Raw genomic sequence first — 19,158 nt, 5'->3', positions numbered from 1 at the left:
GATACAATTGAAATATACGTGAGAACCACAGACTTTAGGATCACCATATGACCTTCAGGAGGCAATATGTGTGCTTGGGGTAGGAAGCAACACTTGCTTCCAAGAACTGTGTTGCCTCTCCTGACACTTTCCACAGTGTATCCATACAGGTTCCACGGGTGTCACAGGAAGAGCCAAGGGTCTCAAGTTTTCAGAAATGGTCGATTAAGACAGTAATTCATTCTGTTGGCTATGCATCACTTGGCACACATTCATTGAGCCATAGAATCCTTTGATCTGCATCCTACATAGATTAGGACTTTTACTTAACATATTTTAGGAAATATCACTGTGAAACCCTAAAGAACAAGGACTATTTATACCCCACATTTCTGCTGAGCTTCTGGCCTGTTTTCTCAGATTCATCTCAAAACAGCCTCATATTTATCACATCTTTGCAGTCTCAAGTTTTATAGTTTTAAATATACTTTGCATCTTGCTGCCAATTCATTTAGAGCAGTGTTTTTCAAACTGTGGATTTCCATCTACTAGTGGGTTTAGGAATCAACTTGGTGGTCACAATGCACATTTTTAAAATATCAAGATAAAATTCAGAGGGTAGTAAGAATTTAAGTCATGTTTTTGTAAAACTTGTGTCCACATATACTCATGACACACAATATGAAATACATTTATTACTGAGTTGCAATAAAAAAAGTGAAAGCCAACGAATTAAAGAGATTAATTTATTGGGGAATAGATAAAATGAACACCTATTTCAAACACCCAAACTCTTGTATATATTTGGTAAATTTAAATTAAAAAATTATCAAAGGAATATAGTAAGCTAGATCTCTAACTTAAAAACAAGTACCAAAAGTTTAAATACTGGTTCCTTAAAGTTTTTCTCAAACTACCATAAAGAATTTAGATTCTCAATTAGTTCACAAAAGCCAATTTAAACAATGTAGCTGCACTACAGTACTAATGTTATTAAATTACCTTGTTTATTTATTGTATCAGAAGTTCAACATATCTCCAAGGACACATTCTCCCCACACCCACACCTTGGTCCCAGCACCAAGCAACTCCTCAACATGCAGGCAAACGATGACCATTGGGCAGGGCAAGCTGTGCTTCACAGTTCGGAGGAGGAAAAGACAGGAAGTCTAGCAGCCTAGGGAACTGAGGTAGAATATGGGGCCCTCCAGACATCTTCCACACGCCCCAAGTCTTTCCCCTCATCTGCATCCCAACTCTGGTACAAGGTCAAACATGACAAAGACATCTGCTTATCAACAGTGGTTTATTTTTTCTATTTTAATCAATTTTTTGGAGATTGTCTACTAAAAAGGATTCACTCTACCTTTTTTCAGACCCTCAAACTGCTCTAATAAAAAATATATATCATCTCACTGACTTTAATATTGATAATTTCACTATTGATATATGTTGATAAAATCATTAACTTTTTTTATCACCTGATTGCTTTTATCATAAACTTAAGATAAAAAAATTCTGTTACCAACAAATTTCTCTGCATCAAGACAGACATGGTCAATGCCCTAGAGAAGCATGAGTATCTCAAATTAACTTCCGGAAGTCTGGGTTATGTAGAACACCATTCTCTAACTCTGCTCTTCTGTCCTGGGAAACAGCTGCTCTATGAAGCCCCTCAGTAAGATGCTTAGAATGTAATACAAATACATTAACCCCCAGCCTCACTTATATGGGCAGAACACAGACTGCCATTCCTGACAGGATTTACCCCACATGGAACAAACATTCTCCAAGGTACTAACATTCCCAGGTGAACTTACTAGCGCTAAGTGGGAACCAGGTTTTCAGTATAATGCTACCCAGTCAATCTCTTTTTCGGCTGTGCCAGCTGCTCGATCCCAGTGCTCACTGGCCCCACTCCAGCAGCCCCGGGGAAGGAACCGAAGCTGCAGGAAGGGTTCTGTGCGGCCTGAGCTTGAGGGAGATGTGCCACAGCTGGCTCATTCTTTAATCACCACCTAAGCACACGTCCTCTGGTTTGCCCATCAAGTAGATGCAGTTTAATCCACATCACAAGCCCCAGGTCCCACACCTAGACGTCCACATGCCTCAGGGAAACTGGCTGCATTCGCGCGCCTCTGATCAGCAGCCCGGGCCCTCCAGGGGCAGACATGTTCATTCATAGCTAACACATGCCCGCATTTTCTGGTTTTACCTCTTGCTTTTTTTGTGTACCAGGAAAAGTTTGGGAGTTTAGTAGGGAAAGGGTCAGAAATCATTTCAGCATATACTTTTCAGGTTCTGCCAGGCAACCTTTTATTACATTGAAAAAGCAACACTAGGCACTAGATCTTGCAAAATATGTTTTGACCAATTCTAAACTTTCTGAAATTAAAAATGCATAACCACTGTAAAGTTTTTAATGAACAAAAAAGTTAAATACAAACTTTCATATGCAAAATAGATTATTCTAACCTCAGAGCCAAGTACTAAATTTTCTTCCACAATTTTCCTTAGGGTGGAATGGGGGGTGGGGGGTGGGAGGAATGTAAATCCTAATGAATACAAAACTTAATTTCAGCTTTCTATATAGAAAAAAAAAAACTTTGAGGAAAAATAGCTTTAAGCTGAATAGACCCTTTTGAAATAAACAGCTCAGGCCAGCCCTTACAATTCTGAGGTTTACCCTCAACCAGATCTGGGGCAAAAATGAAGATTTAGGGTTTAGTTACTTCAAATCCAGTTTCAAGAGCAGCGGTCACCTCATTTCCAGAAAGAAAAGTCTCTAAAGTCTCTCTAGACCAGCGGTTCTCAACCTGTGGGTCGCAACCCCTTTGGCGGTCCAACGACCCTTTCACAGGGGTCGCCTAAGACCATCCGCATATCAGATATTTACATTACGTTTCATAACAGTAGCAACATTACAGTTATGAAGTAGCAACGAAAATAATTGTATGGTTGGGTCACAACATGAGGAACTGTATTTAAAGGGCCAGAAGGTTGAGAACCACTGCTCTAGACTATTACAGTCTTTGGAAGATGCCTGGGCAGCCAGAATCCCTTGGCCACAGTCCCACTTTCCCGACACCACGCTGGTGCCGGAGTCTCTGCCTTCCCTGAAAGGCAATCAGAGCCCTACACCCCAGTGCTTCTCCTGGCATTTTCAAACCTCAAAAAAAAAAAAAAAAAAGACCTCCCGCTTCAAGTTGGCAGTTACTGCTCCAATGTCAGAGAAGTCAACTAATACTCCCTTCCTCCCACCCCCACTGCTTTCCCGCTACATCTTCAGCAGGGAATGGCAGCTTGATTAACAGTCTTTTCAGAAATAAATAGTTCAAACAATTCAAAGTTAACTGTAAAAGAGCAGCAGAAAACAGCCACTGCCCATTATGTATGCAAATGAGTGAGTGAATGAATACATGTGAACAAACACAGAAAACAACAGCTCAAAGAATAAATCCTGCATTTTCCACATTCACGGGGGGGAAAAAATCTTTTGAAAAAAAGTATTAATTAGCGTTTGTTCCTATGTGGGTTGAATAGTCCAGGCTCTGAGCAGGCACAGTCTTACAAACAGGTTGCAAGCAGCCCTCCGCATACCAAGTCAGGACACTAGGGTGCAGGGCCTTCATGCATGTCTGACAGCTCAGTACCTGTGAGAGAACTGGCGATGCAGGGACTCTTAAACCCACAATGCATGAGGTATATGAAAACGTTCGTCCATGAAAGAACCACCAGCAGCTAAGGGACTGGGCCAGGCATTCTCACAGCAACTGCTGATGAAGGATTTCCCACACCATCTTCTTCCGGAAGAGAGGCATCTGGTGCTGCAAAGAATCCACCAACAACATATACATTAACTCACTTGCACAGCATCAACAACTTTCAGGTGAATCATGCAAATAAAGTAAGATGCCATGTCCATTAGGTATGCCTTAACTTTTTTTACATCCTGGTGCAGACTTATGAAGCCATGAAAAAGGTTTATAATGTTTATTATTATACTAGCGGCCCGGTAACTAAATTTGTGCAGGAGGTGGGGGGGAGGTGTGTTCCCTCATCCCGGCCTGCACCCTCTCCAGTCGGGGACCCCTTGGGGGAAGTCCTACCGCTGGTTTAGGCCTGATCCCTGGATGGGCCTAAACCGGAGGTTGGACTTCCCTCTTGTAATCTGGGATGCTGACTCCTAACCACTCACCTGCCTGTCTGCCTGATTGCCCCTAATTGCCTCTGCCTGCCTGCTTGATTGTCCCTAACCCCTCTGCCTGCCTGCCTCATCACCCTTAACCTCACTGCCTGCCTTCCTGATCGCCCCTAACTGCCCTCCCCTGCTGGCCTGGTTGCCCCCAGCTGCCCTCCCCTGCTGGCTTGATCTCACCTCCAACAGCCCTCCCCTGCCGGCCTGATCTCGCCCCTAACTGCTCTCCTTGCTGGCCCGATCGCCCCTAAATGCCTCTGCCTACTTGATCACCCCTAACTGCTCTCCCCTGCCGGCCTGGTTGCCCCCAACTGCCCCCACCTGCTGGCCTGCTCTCGCCCCAACTGCCCTCCCCTGTAGGCCCGATCGCCCCTAATGGCCTCTGCCTTGGCCCCCACCACCATGACTTTGTCCAGAAGGAAGTTGGACGTCCAAAAGATGGCCGGTCAACCCCATCTAATTAGCATATTACCCTTTTAGTAGTATAGCTACATTATATAGGATAGGATTGCTTAAATGGGGGGGAGGGCATTTTTCATCAGGAGGAGATGCTTTTGGCAGACAAAAATACATAACCCCTATGTCTGGACTGATAACCAGTCGTATGCACTATACTGCCAAACCGGTTATTAAAAAATTGAACCGCTTTCTTACACCTTACACCAAACAGCTGTTGCCCTTAAAACCCCTCATCAGCCCCCCACCTTAGGTTGTGCCTTCACAGTTCACCCAGATTAGGTTCTGATTGGTCAGTTTCTATGCCAGTCAGCATCAAAAGCTCCACCTCTTAGGCAACCACTGGCTCCTCACACTTTACCCAGATTTGGTTCCGAATGGTCAGTTTTCTATGCCAGTCAGTGTCTTCAGGCCTATCAATGGGCCTGATCAGAGAGGTGGGGCTGATCAGCAGCCCCAGTGGAGGCCCAAGGGAAAGAGAGTCGCGGCTGCTGGCCAGGCCCGGAGCAAGAGAGAGAGGCAAGTGTTCATCAACTGCTGCCACGGAGGCTATGGATTAGATCCTGCTTCTCTCTCCAGGCCTCTCTTTGGGCCTGATCTGCAGCCCCCTCAGCAGTCAGTGCTGGGTCGGGCGCCCACAGCGGTGGCAGTGACTGACTTCCTGTTGGTCGGGCCTTTGGTCGTTTTGGATGTTACGGACCCTGGGTTTTTATATATTAGGATGTATCATTAGTATTTTTACATGTTAAGGAAAATTTGCAGAATTATACAGTAAAGTCCAACAACCTCATAACAATGTGTACCAAAAATGGGAATATCCAAGAAGTGGCACAATAGATAACTTTTTCTACTTATATCTTTTTTTCAAAACATTCTAAAATTAATATATTCTGCTCTCTGAGAAAAACATGAACTCTAAGTAAAGAAAAAACAACTCAACAGATTTCTTTATGTTCTACCAAATGTTGTGCATTGCCAATACTATTCAAACAGCAACTTCTCCCCCTCAAATCTCATGTCATTAGGCTCAGAACAAATAACCACTTGTTATTTAAAAGCATCAAAAAATGAGATTCTTTGCTTAATGTTATTTTGCTTTAACTGATAATCACTACATGGGGCAATTTTCAAAGCAGCAACATACAAGGAAAATCCAAAATCATCTGTAACTCAACTAGTCCTCTTTTTATGAAATCTGAAGTTACACCCTTGAGGTATTCCTGGTGTCTCGTTATAAATAGCTGGATAGCCCTGACCAGTTTGGCTCAGTGGATAGAGCGTCAGCCTGCGGACTGAAGGGTCTCAGGTTCGAGTCTGGTCAAGGGCATGTACCTTGGCTGCAGGCACATCCCCAGTGGGGGGAGTGCAGGAGGCAGCTGATCGATGTTTCTAACTCTCTATCCCTCTCCCTTCCTCTCTGTAAAAAAATCAATAAAATATATTTAAAAAAATAATAATAAAAATAAATAGCTGGATATACCCCTTTACTAGTGATTTCCCACCTGGAGAGACCTAAAAAGTCTTAAGTCATGAATTTGTATTTTCTTTCTGGATTTGTATATTTTAAATAGCTCAAAACATGTAGTAAAAAACTACATTTATTCTTAGTAAAAGTGCTGAAGCTCATAATAAGTGCCTTTATTTAAGACTGGAACAGTATTAATTCCACATCAGAGCCCTGGTTCTTTCATGTTGCCCCAAAACTTGGAATGGGGTTATCAGTCCTACTAGTCAATAAGTACAGTTTGGTAGACAACATCTATCAAAATGAGGTGTGGTTAAGAAAAATATTTTTAAAGGGGGTTTTCTTCAGTTGTAAAAAGGTTGAGAATCCACTATTACAAACACAAATTCTCGTTTCCAACATATTTTAATTTTCACTCAAATACAGAGCTTTGGGAACCAATAATAACTAGAATAGAAGGGAAAAGCAGAATTCATAATTACAGCTTAGACCTGTGGCTTACAAGGCCTGATTTCCCCTTGCAGTTACCTATTCTGACCTGCCTCCTTCAGCTAAAAATATCAGTCATATTCAGAAACTGGTGAACACTGGAGGTGAAAGACAGCATACCGACCCAATGGTCATGAGGACTAGGAAAAACCTGAGAGCAGATGCAGTGACAAACCCTCGTATTAGCAAGAGTAGGGCTACAGCCAAGTTTACAGCAATGACAGCAGCACAGCTACCATTATTAAGATCTTCATGTGCGCCAGGCGCTGCTACCATGCTCTAAGTTTATCTTGTTTAGTAACAAGTGGATGGGGAAGAGTCGTCACTCACCTGAGTAAATGTGATAGGTTTGTCCCTAGACATATAATCTGCATATTTACAAGTAAACATTCCACAGTCACTCCCATTCAACTGTTGAGGAATCTCCTAAAATTACAAAAAAAGGAAGGGAAGAAGAGGTAAAATTTCATTAAATACAAACTCCTTTGGCTTTTTCTAAATGTTACTGTGGATAAACAATATTATAAAGGTAAATATTAAACATATACACAATAGACACACACACACACACACACACACACACACACACACACAGTCTTTATGTGGCATTAAAATCCCAACCATGACATGGAGTATGTGACCCCATAGAAAATGTTTTTCAGAAGGAAATAGAAAAGTGAGAGTTCCATGAAGAAACTTTATAAGAAACCAAATTGAAAGAAGGTTTATTACCAAGAAAAGGAATTCTAGTCAGAATTATTTCAGAAATTTATAAATTCTGAAAAGGGCTAAGTGTGGCTCAATCAGGAATATGTCTACAAGACAGCTAACCTACTTCAATATTGCAGAGTTAAGCTTCTCCTCCCTAGAGGAGAATAAAACTGCCCTGGCAAGCAGGGGAGGATTAAAAAAACAAAAACAAAAAAACCTTCTCAAAACAACATAAACTGATTAACAAAAACAGATCCAGAGACAGAGAAGCATCGATCAGACCATCAAACCTCAGAGGGAAGGTAGGGGAGGGTGGGGGTTAGTGGGAGAGATCAACCAAAGGACTTATATGCAAGCATATAGGCCTAACCAATGGACACAGACAACAGGGGGGTGAGGGCATGAGAGGGGGGGGATGGGGGTACTGTGGGGATAAGGACACATATGTAACATCTTAATAAAGAAATTTAAAAAACAAAACAAAACAAACAAAAAAAACCTCTTGTAGGCTCTAACTAATTAGGAAACCTTGCCTTGGTGCCCAGTTTTGTCCCGAAGCAATAGGGTATCATAAGCCCAAGTGCCATAATAAATTCACACATTCCCCAGCCCCGCTGCACTAATCTGGGCCAGCCCCTCACACACTTTGGCTCTGTTATAATGAACACAAGGTAATAAGAGCATAAGAGAGTCTGATTCCACTGCTGGAAAACATACTAAATGAAAACAGCTCAATTTTTAGTCAAAGAAATACAGATGATTATTGTGGAAAAATTGTTTAAACATGCACACCACCCATACAGATGGTAGGTACTTCTCACTTTCCTCCCAAGCCCAGCATCTCCTACAGACTGGAAAGAACTATAATTGCCAATATACAAATAAAGACAACTTGTTTTCTTTGTTACATTTCCCAGTACACGGTTTTCATCCTAACAGACTTCTTGTATCTGTGCTCTCCTCAGGAAAATTTAAAGCTTACCTTCCTAATTATTCAACTTAGAAACGAAAATGCTTTTGGCCAGGTAGACACAGGCTAGGGCTAAAACTGAATTAATGTACCTTGCTTTAAAAAGAAGCCATTAGGACTCAAAGATGTACACTTTTTTTAACCCTGAATGAGATTCAAACCTGGCAAGACCCAAACACATTCACAAACAGCATAGAACTAAATATACAAAATGTCCAGATAAGTTTTGAACAAGAACTTCAAATTTTCATTAGGGCCTACCAAGACAAGTAGCTGACCTGAATTTATTGAGGTTTTTCTTTTCTGCTTTTTCTTCAATTTTTTGAGACATATGAGCATGTAGATAACATTTATAAGTTAAGCACGAAGATAAAGGCTAAGAAGCAAACATCTTGGTTAAAAAGATTCAGAAGTAGATCATTCATAAGATGTACACACACTTCAGGAGAATGTATGCCTAAGGGTGAGTGTGAGGGGAGGGAGGGAGGAGGTCAAGCAGAAGTAATATGCCTCTGACAGTAAGTGCAATGAAGTACTTGAAATACAGATGCTCAGCACTTACATGTGGCTTCATGCTGTAGTGCGTCCACTCTAAAAGATTCAGATCAACATTTCTTTTGGTCTTACTTTCATCCTGCAAATACTGACTAAAAAACAAGAAACAATGTATTGACAAATCCCTTAAAGACAACATCATAATTACAAAGGACTTTGTGATGTTTAACAGATATGCCATTCTCAATCCCATCTCCATTAGCTTTTGGTCTTAAATTTTAATTTTGGGATTCTTTTCTGCTTACAAAAATTGTACATGCTTATTTTCTAAAAGTTAAACATATAAATGTAAGATGCAAAAGACCCATAATAACCACTTCAGAATTATTATTAATAGTTTGCTGTGGCTGGCTGGTGTAGCTCAGTGGTTGAGCATCCAACCATGCATGAAGAGGTCATGGGTTTCGATTCCTGGTTAAGGTACAAGTCCAGGTTGTGGACTCAATCCCCAGTGCGGGGTGTGCAGGAGGTATCCAATCAATGTTGATGTTTCTCTCTCATAGGTGTGTCTCCCTTTCCCTCTCCCTTCCTCTCTCTTTAAAAGTTTTAAAAAACTTTTTAAAAAATCATGCACGTCCTGGCTAGTGTTGCTAAATGATTAGAGCATCGGCCTGCACACCAAAGGGTTTTGGGTTCAATTCCTGGTCAAGGGCATGTACCTGAGTTTGCTCCCCACCGTGCAGGAGGAAACCAGTCGGATGTCTCATCAATGTGTCTCTCTCTCTCTCCCCCCGCCCTACCTTATACTTCTCTCTGAAAAGCAATGGAAAACATCCTCATGTGAGAGTTAACAAACAAAAAAAGTTTGCTGTGTATTCCTCTACTCCACCCCGTACACACAATTCAAACATACATCTTAGTCCCAGTCTGGTTGCTCAGTTGGTTGGAACATTTGTCCTACACACCAAAAAGGTTTTAGGTTTGATCCCCGGTTGGGGCGCATCTGGGAAGCTACCCATCAACGTTTCTCTCTTAAACGAATGTTTCTCTCTCTTCCTCTCTCTCCCAACCAACCCCTATGTTTCTCTCTCTCTCTCTCTCTCTCTCTCTCTCTCTCATCAAAAACAATAACATACATTTTATTCTATTAAAAAATGAACTTCATTTTACAACCTTTTTTCTCACTTAAGGACAGATAGAAAACAAAACAATTGGCTTTGACTTTTAAAAAAAAGATACAAAGCCAATTCCAATGAAAAACAAAAAAAAGGCAGGAAGACTATTCTAAATTAAAGGCGACTAAAGACATAAAATACATGCATGAACCCTGACTGGTTTCCTGGATAAGGAAACAAAATCAGAACACAGACCACATACTACATTAAAAAATACGTTTTTATTGATTTCAGAGAGGAAGGGAGAGCAAGAGAGAAACATCAATGATGAGAATCATTGACCAGCTGCCTCCTGCATGCCCCCCACTGGGGATTGAGCCTGAAACCCGGGCATGTGCACTGACAGAATCAAACTGTGACCTCCTGGTTCATAGGTCAATGCTCAAACACTGAGCCACACTGGCTGGGCATCATTCAGAATAATGTTATCAATCCCAAATAAATCTAATTCAAATCCCAGGATTCTAGTAAGATATATTTTACATTATAACACAAGACAAACTTGCTTTCAATGATGCTACTAAACAAGACTTCTCAGTTAAGATCAGATATTAGGTTATTTTTAAACAAAAGAGTGGGTTCAAGTTAAGTCCTGAACAACTGGGAAGATAGCCTTGACTATACATTAGACTACAGGATTAAGCTGAAGACAGATCACCTAACAAGGGCATAATGAGATAACAGTGAAGTTTTTCAGCCTTTACTTACAGGAGAATTTCACAGATCCTGTTGCCCTTCTGTCCCATAGAATCCAGATATTTAAGACACCTTTTTCTTAGGTCTATCACCTATAATGGAAAAATGCAACATACAGAAACAATCATAACAGGAGTGAGAATTTTATTTCTAAAAAAGAAAAGCATCTTTTAAAAAAGTCAATACATGTACCAACATGAATGGATCTCTAAGACACATTTTTAATAAACATCACAGATAAGCTTCATTTCTATAAAACTTGACTCTTCTATTCCTACAGAAAGGCTTAGAAACTCAATCCCCAAAACACTAGTGGTCCTTTCAGAGTAATGAGATTTCTTTTTTGCTTTTTTCTTTATACCTTTACTTTTCTACAACTAACCTGTACCATCTTGTAAACAAAACTAATAAATGACCCATGTGTACTAAAACTCTTGCCTATTAAAAATGAAAGCTACTCAACGAAAGCAACTCTCTTCTATCTTTCTAAGATGTTCAACTCAAGAACCAAGAAGGGATTCTGCAGAGTATGCCTTTAACATATAGTATGAACTTTTCACTGGACAGAAAAGGGCAGCCTTCATTATTTAAGAAAACGGTCATTATCCAAACTCCAACAATTAACCCTCTCGACTCACCACCAGGCTCCAATGTACCTTCCGATGAATAGGCACCAGAATTAGTTCCTGTTCAAAGAGATTGACCCCTTTGGTCCACCTTTTCACTGCTTGGTAACCCCCAGACTTTAATTTGGGATAGAAGAAAGTACTGAATGCATGAAGTACTGGATAGCCTTGTTTTTTATTTCTTTCCACGAGAAGATTCATGTAAAAATTAATGACCTGTAATACCAAGAGTAAACATTGGAACACGGCAAGTATATTATCAAAACTAAGTTTCTAACCTAACTGAATTCAGATTCATTAGACGGTAAGAAGCCTAGTGAAGGGCAGGTACCAGAGAAGGGGATAAAAGAACTCCCCATGGCAGAAGATGAAATATAAAAATAATCAGTATAAAATGGGAGGAACTAAAAAGGAATGCAATTATAGTTTTGAGACATATTAGTAAGAAAGTCAAGAGAAGGAACTCAAGGAGGAAGTCTGCAATAATGAAAAGGTGTATGTAACTGTATCACAAAAAAATATGCAGAAATATTAAATGGAAGTAAATTTTGCTATATATAAACTACACCTCAATTTTAAAATATTAACTCAAAGGAAATATACCAAAACATTAATGTTTTATTAATTTTTTAGTGGTGGCACTTCTTTCATTTTTCCTGTATTTTCTAAATTTTATGTAATAAACATGTTAAACTTATCATGTGAAATAAAACATACTAGTATTACAAGAATTTGTTTATATATAGTCAGTAGTCATGAGAGGGCGGGCAGGAAGGGAGGCAAAGAAAGAAAATGTAGGGACTGAGCAGTTCAGTAAAGGACCAACTGGAAAATTGGCAAGAATAAAAGCTAGCTTTAGCTAAATATGTAAGGACACAAGATGACAATTAGGTGAATTTTTGCAGTTATCACTCAAATGAAATAAAAGACATATAGTGTACAGATAGTGATCGATATATCCCTTTATTTTAAAAATTAAAACAGCTCCTATAAAATTCATCTAAAATAAAGTATCACTTGCTGCTTTCTTCCATTCATCAGCTGCACCCAGGGTTTATAAAAACACCATTGAAGACTAGTGAATGAACTGGTGGATGAAGTGAAGCACAGATGCAGAACAGGGAAATAATGCCAATTAAAGGCAGCAAACAATCAGAATGAACCATCTCTCTAAAGTCCAAGATGCTTTTGTTGTAGATTAAACTGAAAGTTGCTTTACCAACCCCTTAAAATTGGGTAGATACCACTGTGGTTATGGATAGTAACTGGTCAAGCATAACTTACTTCATCATTGAGCCAGTGAAAGTTCCTCAGGGTCTGGATGTCCCCTCGAGTGATGCGCAATTTGAAAGCACTACTTAGGATCTCATCCTGTGGGCCATGGCCCAGGGCGTTACTGATTTCCTTTTCCATGTCCTAAATTAGAAAGACCAGAGGTTGCTACTTTAATATAAAGCCGCTATCAGAGACTGAAAAGTCTGAGACTGAAAAAGCCAATTTCACCTCTGTTAACACCTGACCTTTGAGAAAATATACCCTCAAAGACCTACTAAATTAACGTATGAAAAGATTTAAACTTAGACTACAAAAGTCTTACTAATGGTTATAAAAAATGCTAGTTGAATTATTAGCTTCTGAAAATAATTTGTTAATATTATTTACATTTAAGGTAGTCTCAAGTATCCCACTGCCATTTATTGAGCACTATGGGTCAAACATGGTACCAGATGCTTGAAGCACATCATTGATCCCTGCTTCTGGGGAAAATACATTTTATGGAAAAGGCAACGCTCATAGAATTTAGGTTACGTGCTCGAACTCATGGATTATTAACAGGCAGAGCCACGATTTGAACCCAGGAGTGGCTTACTAGCCTTTGCTCCTTTCAAAATATTTTATTAAGAGTATCTTCATACTTTATTTCCCTCCTAACCTGTTATTTAACTATATCAAAGTAATAAAATTAGGACACCTAAGAGATCACACTATTCATCTTGGATATGAAGAGAGTAAGCAAACAGGCAAAAACTGGGAAACTAGGCAGCAGTCTAACCCTAAGTCCTTAGTGAATAGATGGCTTCATCTAAAAAATTATACAGATAAATACATATTTAAGCTACAAGACCGAATCTATAAACCCAACAGAAATTATTTCAGATCAATATTGTTAATATTGCTTGTCCCTACTGCACACAATTTTGTAATTTGATGGCTCTCTCGCCACCTGCATGCCCAATATATAGTAAGTGCTCAGGAGGTAATCACTGAATAGGACTGACTACCACCTACTAAGATGACAATGAAGGAGGAGCCAATAAAGGGTAATAATATATCTAAACTGAACTTAAAAGTTTAAGGAAGACCTAGACTTTAAAGTTTGTACCTTTAACAAATTGAGGATTGAGTTTTAGAAATAAAAGTAAGGGGTGGGGGGGGGGGTGTGGGGGGGGGGAGCCAAGATATGAGCTCACCTTTAAAATTTTTAACTATCTTCATTTCCTTGTTTTCTATAAGTTTTTACTATTTTCAAATGCGATGATCAACAAAAGAATTTTAGTAAACCATAGTCACTTAAAACTGTAACGAACTCATTTCTCATGCCAAAACCATTCTATGTAACCCAAAATATTTTACGGTTAGAGACTATACAAAGAATCCATTATATTCCAAGATATGTAACAATTATGTCTACCCACATTTGTTAAACATTAAACTGATCCCTTAGGCGACCTTCACAGATCACTAATAATCCATGTAGTCAGTGACTGAATAGCCTGTAAGACGGATTTCTTTCATAAATTTATCCATAGCCCGAAGAAACTCTTCAAAACAGTCACTCAAGTCTTGAATAACTTGGGTTATTCAAAACCATGTCTCTTATTCTGAGCAACACATGAAACAATACCTCTGTAAGTTCAAGAAGATCATCTGTTCTTTTATCTCTCTCTTTGCCTGAGCAATTTTTTTCTTTTGTCTCAAGTGTTGACATTTTCCTCCTGAATAAGCCATTGCTCCCACTGCCCAGGCGGAGTCGGGCTGACACTTCTTCAGACAGATCAGGTTCCAGCTGGTGTCCCCTCCTCTGATTAAAAAAGTTACTATATTCTATTGACTTGTTTAACACTTGTATATGTAAGCATACATAACACATGAAATATAAAACAGTGACATTATCTTGAAGGAATAGAGAATTAACAAATCATCATATGAGTAGCTTTAGCATATCTGTTCCTGCAAGAGGAACCAAACAATGTTCAAGATATAAGGCTCACAGGACACCTCCATTTCAAAACCATGAAATAGAACGCCACTCATCATTTTCCCTGAAGGTAAACAAGGAAAGCATTTTTCAGTTCTCTTATCCAAATTAAAAATAATTTAATTAAAAAATATATTTGAAAGTATTAAACAGCAAAACATACAACCCATAATCCCATCACCTAGAATAAACCACTGCAATCCAAGTATTAAGTAAACTTCTAAAAACTATAAATTATAAAAAAAAATGTGCAAAACATTAATGTATCACTTAATTTTTACAAAATCAACACCAATGTAACCACCATTCAGGTCAACAAGTAGCATCCTGCCAGCATTCCAGAAACTCTAGTAAGACCCTTCCTTATCATGACCCTATGTAACCCTTAATACTGAATTTAATCTGTATTCAAACTATTTTTAAAATTTGGAAATTTATTTAGAAATAAAGTTTTGGACTAGAACCACATTCTCAACACACCTAGCCAGTACTCTTCACTCTAGCTAACTGCCAGGCATACCAGTCCTGGGAAACCAGTAGCTGCTGGCTATTCCCCTGGTCGCAGACAGCAAAGCCTTCAAGTTCAGCAGGGGTAGAAGCAGGATGTGGTCTTCAAATTATTACCACCACAACCACCACTACCCCATCCATCTTCTCTCAGGCTTTCTGCATAGTTTTTGTCCCATGGGTGGTAAATGGTAATTACACACAAAGGGCTTCACTCTGAATCACCAGAAATGGGGAAATCAGAGAAGGTAATGTTCTAAGATTTATGACTTAAGACCATGGCTTAAAACTATAACTTAGGCCCTAACCAGTTTGGCTCAGTGGATAGAGCATCAGCCTGGGGACTCAAGGGTCCCAGGTTCGATTACGGTCAAGGGCATGTACATTGGTTGCAGGTACATACCCAGTAGGGAGTGTGCAGGAGGCAGCTGATGGATGTTTCTAACTCTCTATCCCTCTCCCTTCCTCTCTGTAAAAAATCAATAAAATATATATTTTTTTAAAAAAAAAACAACACAAAACAAAAACCAAAAAAAAAAAAAATACAACTATAACTTAGGCCCCACTGGTGTGGTTCAGTGGTTGAGCACTGACCCATGAACTTACTAGGTCATGGTTCAATTCCCAGTCAGGGCATATGCCTGGGTTGCAGGCTTGATCCCCAGTAGGGGGCATGTAAGAGGCAGCCAATCAATGATTCTCTCTCATCATTGATGTTTTTGTCTCTCTCTTCCTCTCCCTTCCACTCTGAAATAAAAAATACTTTTTTTTTTTTTTTTTTTTTTAAAAAAAGAGTATGACTTAGTCGTAAGACAAATTCGTGTAGTCCTCTAGACTTTGGTATTTGTATATATTTAAGATGTGAAATAATCTAAAACTTCAAGTTTGCACTTAATTTAGGAATGTGTTTTTTTTTAATATGGAATGTTTGCCATTATTATAAAAATATTGGTATTGCTATGGAGATCACTGGAACACATTATTCTGATAACTTATATAGAAAAAATCTAATTAAGTATGAGATTGATACTATTTTCAAGTAAATCTAAAATCTTGACTCTGAAAATAAAGTCCTGAGTATATATCTCTCCTAGAGATGTATGGTTTTTAAAAATTCTCTAAAAGAAGCCAGGCAACACCCATAGGGCTGAGATGGAGGCAAATTACTCTCTCTTACAAACAAGGTGGCTGTCACACAGCAATAAAATTCCAGCAACTCAGAAGGAAGCTATCTTCCTTGAAGTTGTTTATCTTCAATGTCTGTTGATTTCTCAAAGAAAACAACAGAGTTAGCAATCAAATTAACATATATCATCTTTCTTTTTTTCATGGGCACCAAAACACTAATAGTAAGTTAGGTGAAAGAGAAAAAATATAGAAATTTTAACTAGGGTTTCTACTTACACCTTCATTTTCAAGTCTAATTCCAACTGTCTTCTCTATATCTGAAATTCTCCCCTTTGAACACCTGAGGGGGAAAATATAGAGATTACAGATTGGATTATTTTAACCTGGTACGTGTAAGACTAGTTTTAGAAATAAAACAGAATCATTTACAAACAAAAATTGCCTTAAACTATCATCCAAATCCTAAAGCATGTAGAACTGCCTTCACTGGTCACATACTAGAGATGCCCACCGTACCATACTCTTTTCTAAGTGGCATCTGCACCTCCCAAACCCTAATGTCTAGGAGACAAAGGCCCACTCCCAAGTTAGGGTGGGCATCTGACACAAAAGCTATGTATATACCCATATATGCTGACCAGCTAACCAGAGGTGAGGAGAGTTCACAATTCTTCAGACATGGTTACTCATAAATATAACTTATAAGAAAGAAAATAATGTCAAAAGAAAACTTAGAATGAACTGAACCAGGTACCTCTTTTCACTCCTCATTGGACATAGAGGTCCCCTTGTTTCAGCAGCTCTATCTGTGAGGATGGTAAAGAAAAAATAAAGTGTCTTCTTTATTAATCAATATATAGCTAGAATTTCAACTTACATAGTCTCCAAAGTATTAAGACACTGACTTACATTGAAATGTTAGAATAAATTCCAAAGACACTAGCCTCCTTACAAATCAAACTGCTTAAAAATGCATAAATCGCTTTCTTCTTTAAATATAATCTTTAGTGTAAATTGATGTCTGCTCATTTGGAAAGCTATCATTTAGTGTCAAGAAAATTAATATAATAAAAATAAAGAAATTAAATTTAGGCTCACAAAATATATACTACTATATAGAAAAGCTAGGAATTATAATCAAGAGGTATTTTATAAATCTGTTTCATCTTGAAATAACCTTTTTACTAAATTACTAGTACTGGGTAAACCAGTCAACACCCTGGGTTTAATAAAGTTTTAAGGTCACACCATCTTTCATAAGTACGCCATTTGTCAATTTTATATGCACATGGACTAACTTCAGTATATTAAGATAGAGCTAAATCTGGGAACTCACATTGTTTTGGAACAAACTGAGTTGTTCTGACTCCATGACTTTGCTCTTCCCCCCAGCCTTTGGTCTTTAATGTATCCATGTGACATCTTTGAGAACTTAGAAACACAAAAAGCAAAGACGTTCAGATACAAAAGGAAAATCTACCATAAATACTCATTATCTCTGTCTGACAAGCTTCTCCAAACAGGAGTTATTGATTACCCTGAATCATCAAATTACAAGAGAGAGCATGCAACACAGCACCATCTGGGACTAGGGTAAAAGGAGTCTAATCCTGATTCTAATATTTCTGTCAAGTTACTACTAACCTCCAGTTGTTCTATTTGTAAAATTGCATGCTCTCAAGCCCCAGCATCACCCTAACTGAAAAATCTCATGTGATAAAACTCAGGTCAAAAGATGGAAAATTTTACATAATACACTAAAATGGATCCTAAAATAACACATTAAAGGCAGGAATGTGAAAAGCAAAATAGGTTGAGGATTTTGCCGACGTGACAAAACCAATAGTTCACGAAGCATACTGCTGTTTTCAACAGTGGCTAGACAAAATGGAGAAAATATTAAATTCTGACTTAAAATTTTAGAATTAAAATTTTAAAAATTCACAACCAAAATTAAAATTTCCAGACAGATATTTCTTTGTTATTTCTGCACTCAACCAGCTAATCTTGTGACAGTTTCACCTTCAACTTGCTGTTACATAATTTCTGGGACAGCTCTCTGTGTATTTGCACTTGTTAAAATTATCAAATGTACCTAAATTCTAAGCTCACATATTTTTTGTCCCCTTTTTATAAGGCCAAATATCAACTCCTCCTGCCATTCTCATCTATTTGCTCAAATCATTAGAGTATTAACAAAGAGTCTTTTAAGAAAAACTTCTTATGACCTGTGTGACTTTAATCTTCTATCTAAAGTGGAGGGTTTCCAATTGTGCTAAGATGCATCCACTAAGATGCCTCAGGAACTGTGTACATAGGGAGATAGGGAGATAGGGAGATAGGGAGGTAGGTGCAAGGGAGTGGGGGGGAGGGGGAAAGAAGTGAGGGACATGCAGGAAAGGAGTAGGGGGAAAGCGGCAGACAGAGAGACAGAGACAGAGATTGTGGGGAATGTGTACATTGGGAGTTGAAAAATCTCTCTGCTTCCTGATTTCAACCAGTGATTCCACTTTTTTATATCAGAGTTTTAAATCAGAGTACACTTGAACAAGGATTCTAAAGCTAACAGAAAACTATATTTTATAAAAGAACTATTCTATATAACCATTACTAGATGACAAATTACAGGCTAGTTCTCTCCATGTTAATCTCTTTTTCCCCCCCATAAAACCCTTCCTACCAATTCCCTCTCGAAAAATAAGGAAAAAAGATGTCTGGCAAAGCATTGATCTTGTTAGCTCATCTTTACCTATGATGAGTTGAAGTTACAGGAGGAACAGAGTTTCCATGAACACCTTCTTTAAGTCGCTCCAATAACCTTCGGTACTTCTCTCTTTCTTCTTTTTGAACACCCTAAATAGAAGAAAGCATGATGGATAACTTCTAGTACATTAAACATATAAGTAAATCTTAAGCAAAGACTTAACAGGTCATAGATGTGTTTTATTGGTCAGCACAGGGCTCTTTAAATTTATTTTTTTAATGGGGGGAGGGGGATAGAGAG

General features: G+C 38.7%; 1 protein-coding gene across 1 annotated transcript in view; it reads right to left on the bottom strand.

Moving 5' to 3' along the window:
• Window positions 1–713: 713 nt before the first annotated feature.
• The window catches only part of SENP2 (SUMO specific peptidase 2), a 36,786-nt gene continuing 18,341 nt past the window's right edge, over window positions 714–19,158 (bottom strand). Inside the window, exons 7-17 of the mRNA XM_081086235.1 lie at window positions 18,904–19,007; window positions 17,491–17,585; window positions 16,909–16,960; window positions 16,431–16,494; window positions 14,166–14,342; window positions 12,545–12,676; window positions 11,273–11,476; window positions 10,647–10,726; window positions 8,831–8,915; window positions 6,918–7,013; window positions 714–3,806 (exon numbers count right to left, since the gene is read on the bottom strand). Of these exons, the coding sequence (XP_080942361.1) occupies window positions 3,744–3,806; window positions 6,918–7,013; window positions 8,831–8,915; window positions 10,647–10,726; window positions 11,273–11,476; window positions 12,545–12,676; window positions 14,166–14,342; window positions 16,431–16,494; window positions 16,909–16,960; window positions 17,491–17,585; window positions 18,904–19,007 (1,152 nt within the window). The 3' untranslated portion in view covers window positions 714–3,743. The remainder of the gene's footprint in view (window positions 3,807–6,917; window positions 7,014–8,830; window positions 8,916–10,646; window positions 10,727–11,272; window positions 11,477–12,544; window positions 12,677–14,165; window positions 14,343–16,430; window positions 16,495–16,908; window positions 16,961–17,490; window positions 17,586–18,903; window positions 19,008–19,158) is intronic.

Source organism: Myotis nattereri (genome assembly GCF_964212035.1).
Source record: "Myotis nattereri genome assembly, chromosome: 3".
NCBI lineage: Eukaryota > Metazoa > Chordata > Mammalia > Chiroptera > Vespertilionidae > Myotis > Myotis nattereri.
The sequence above is the reverse complement of the archived record's forward strand: the minus strand, read 5'-3'. Positions and strand labels throughout refer to the sequence as shown.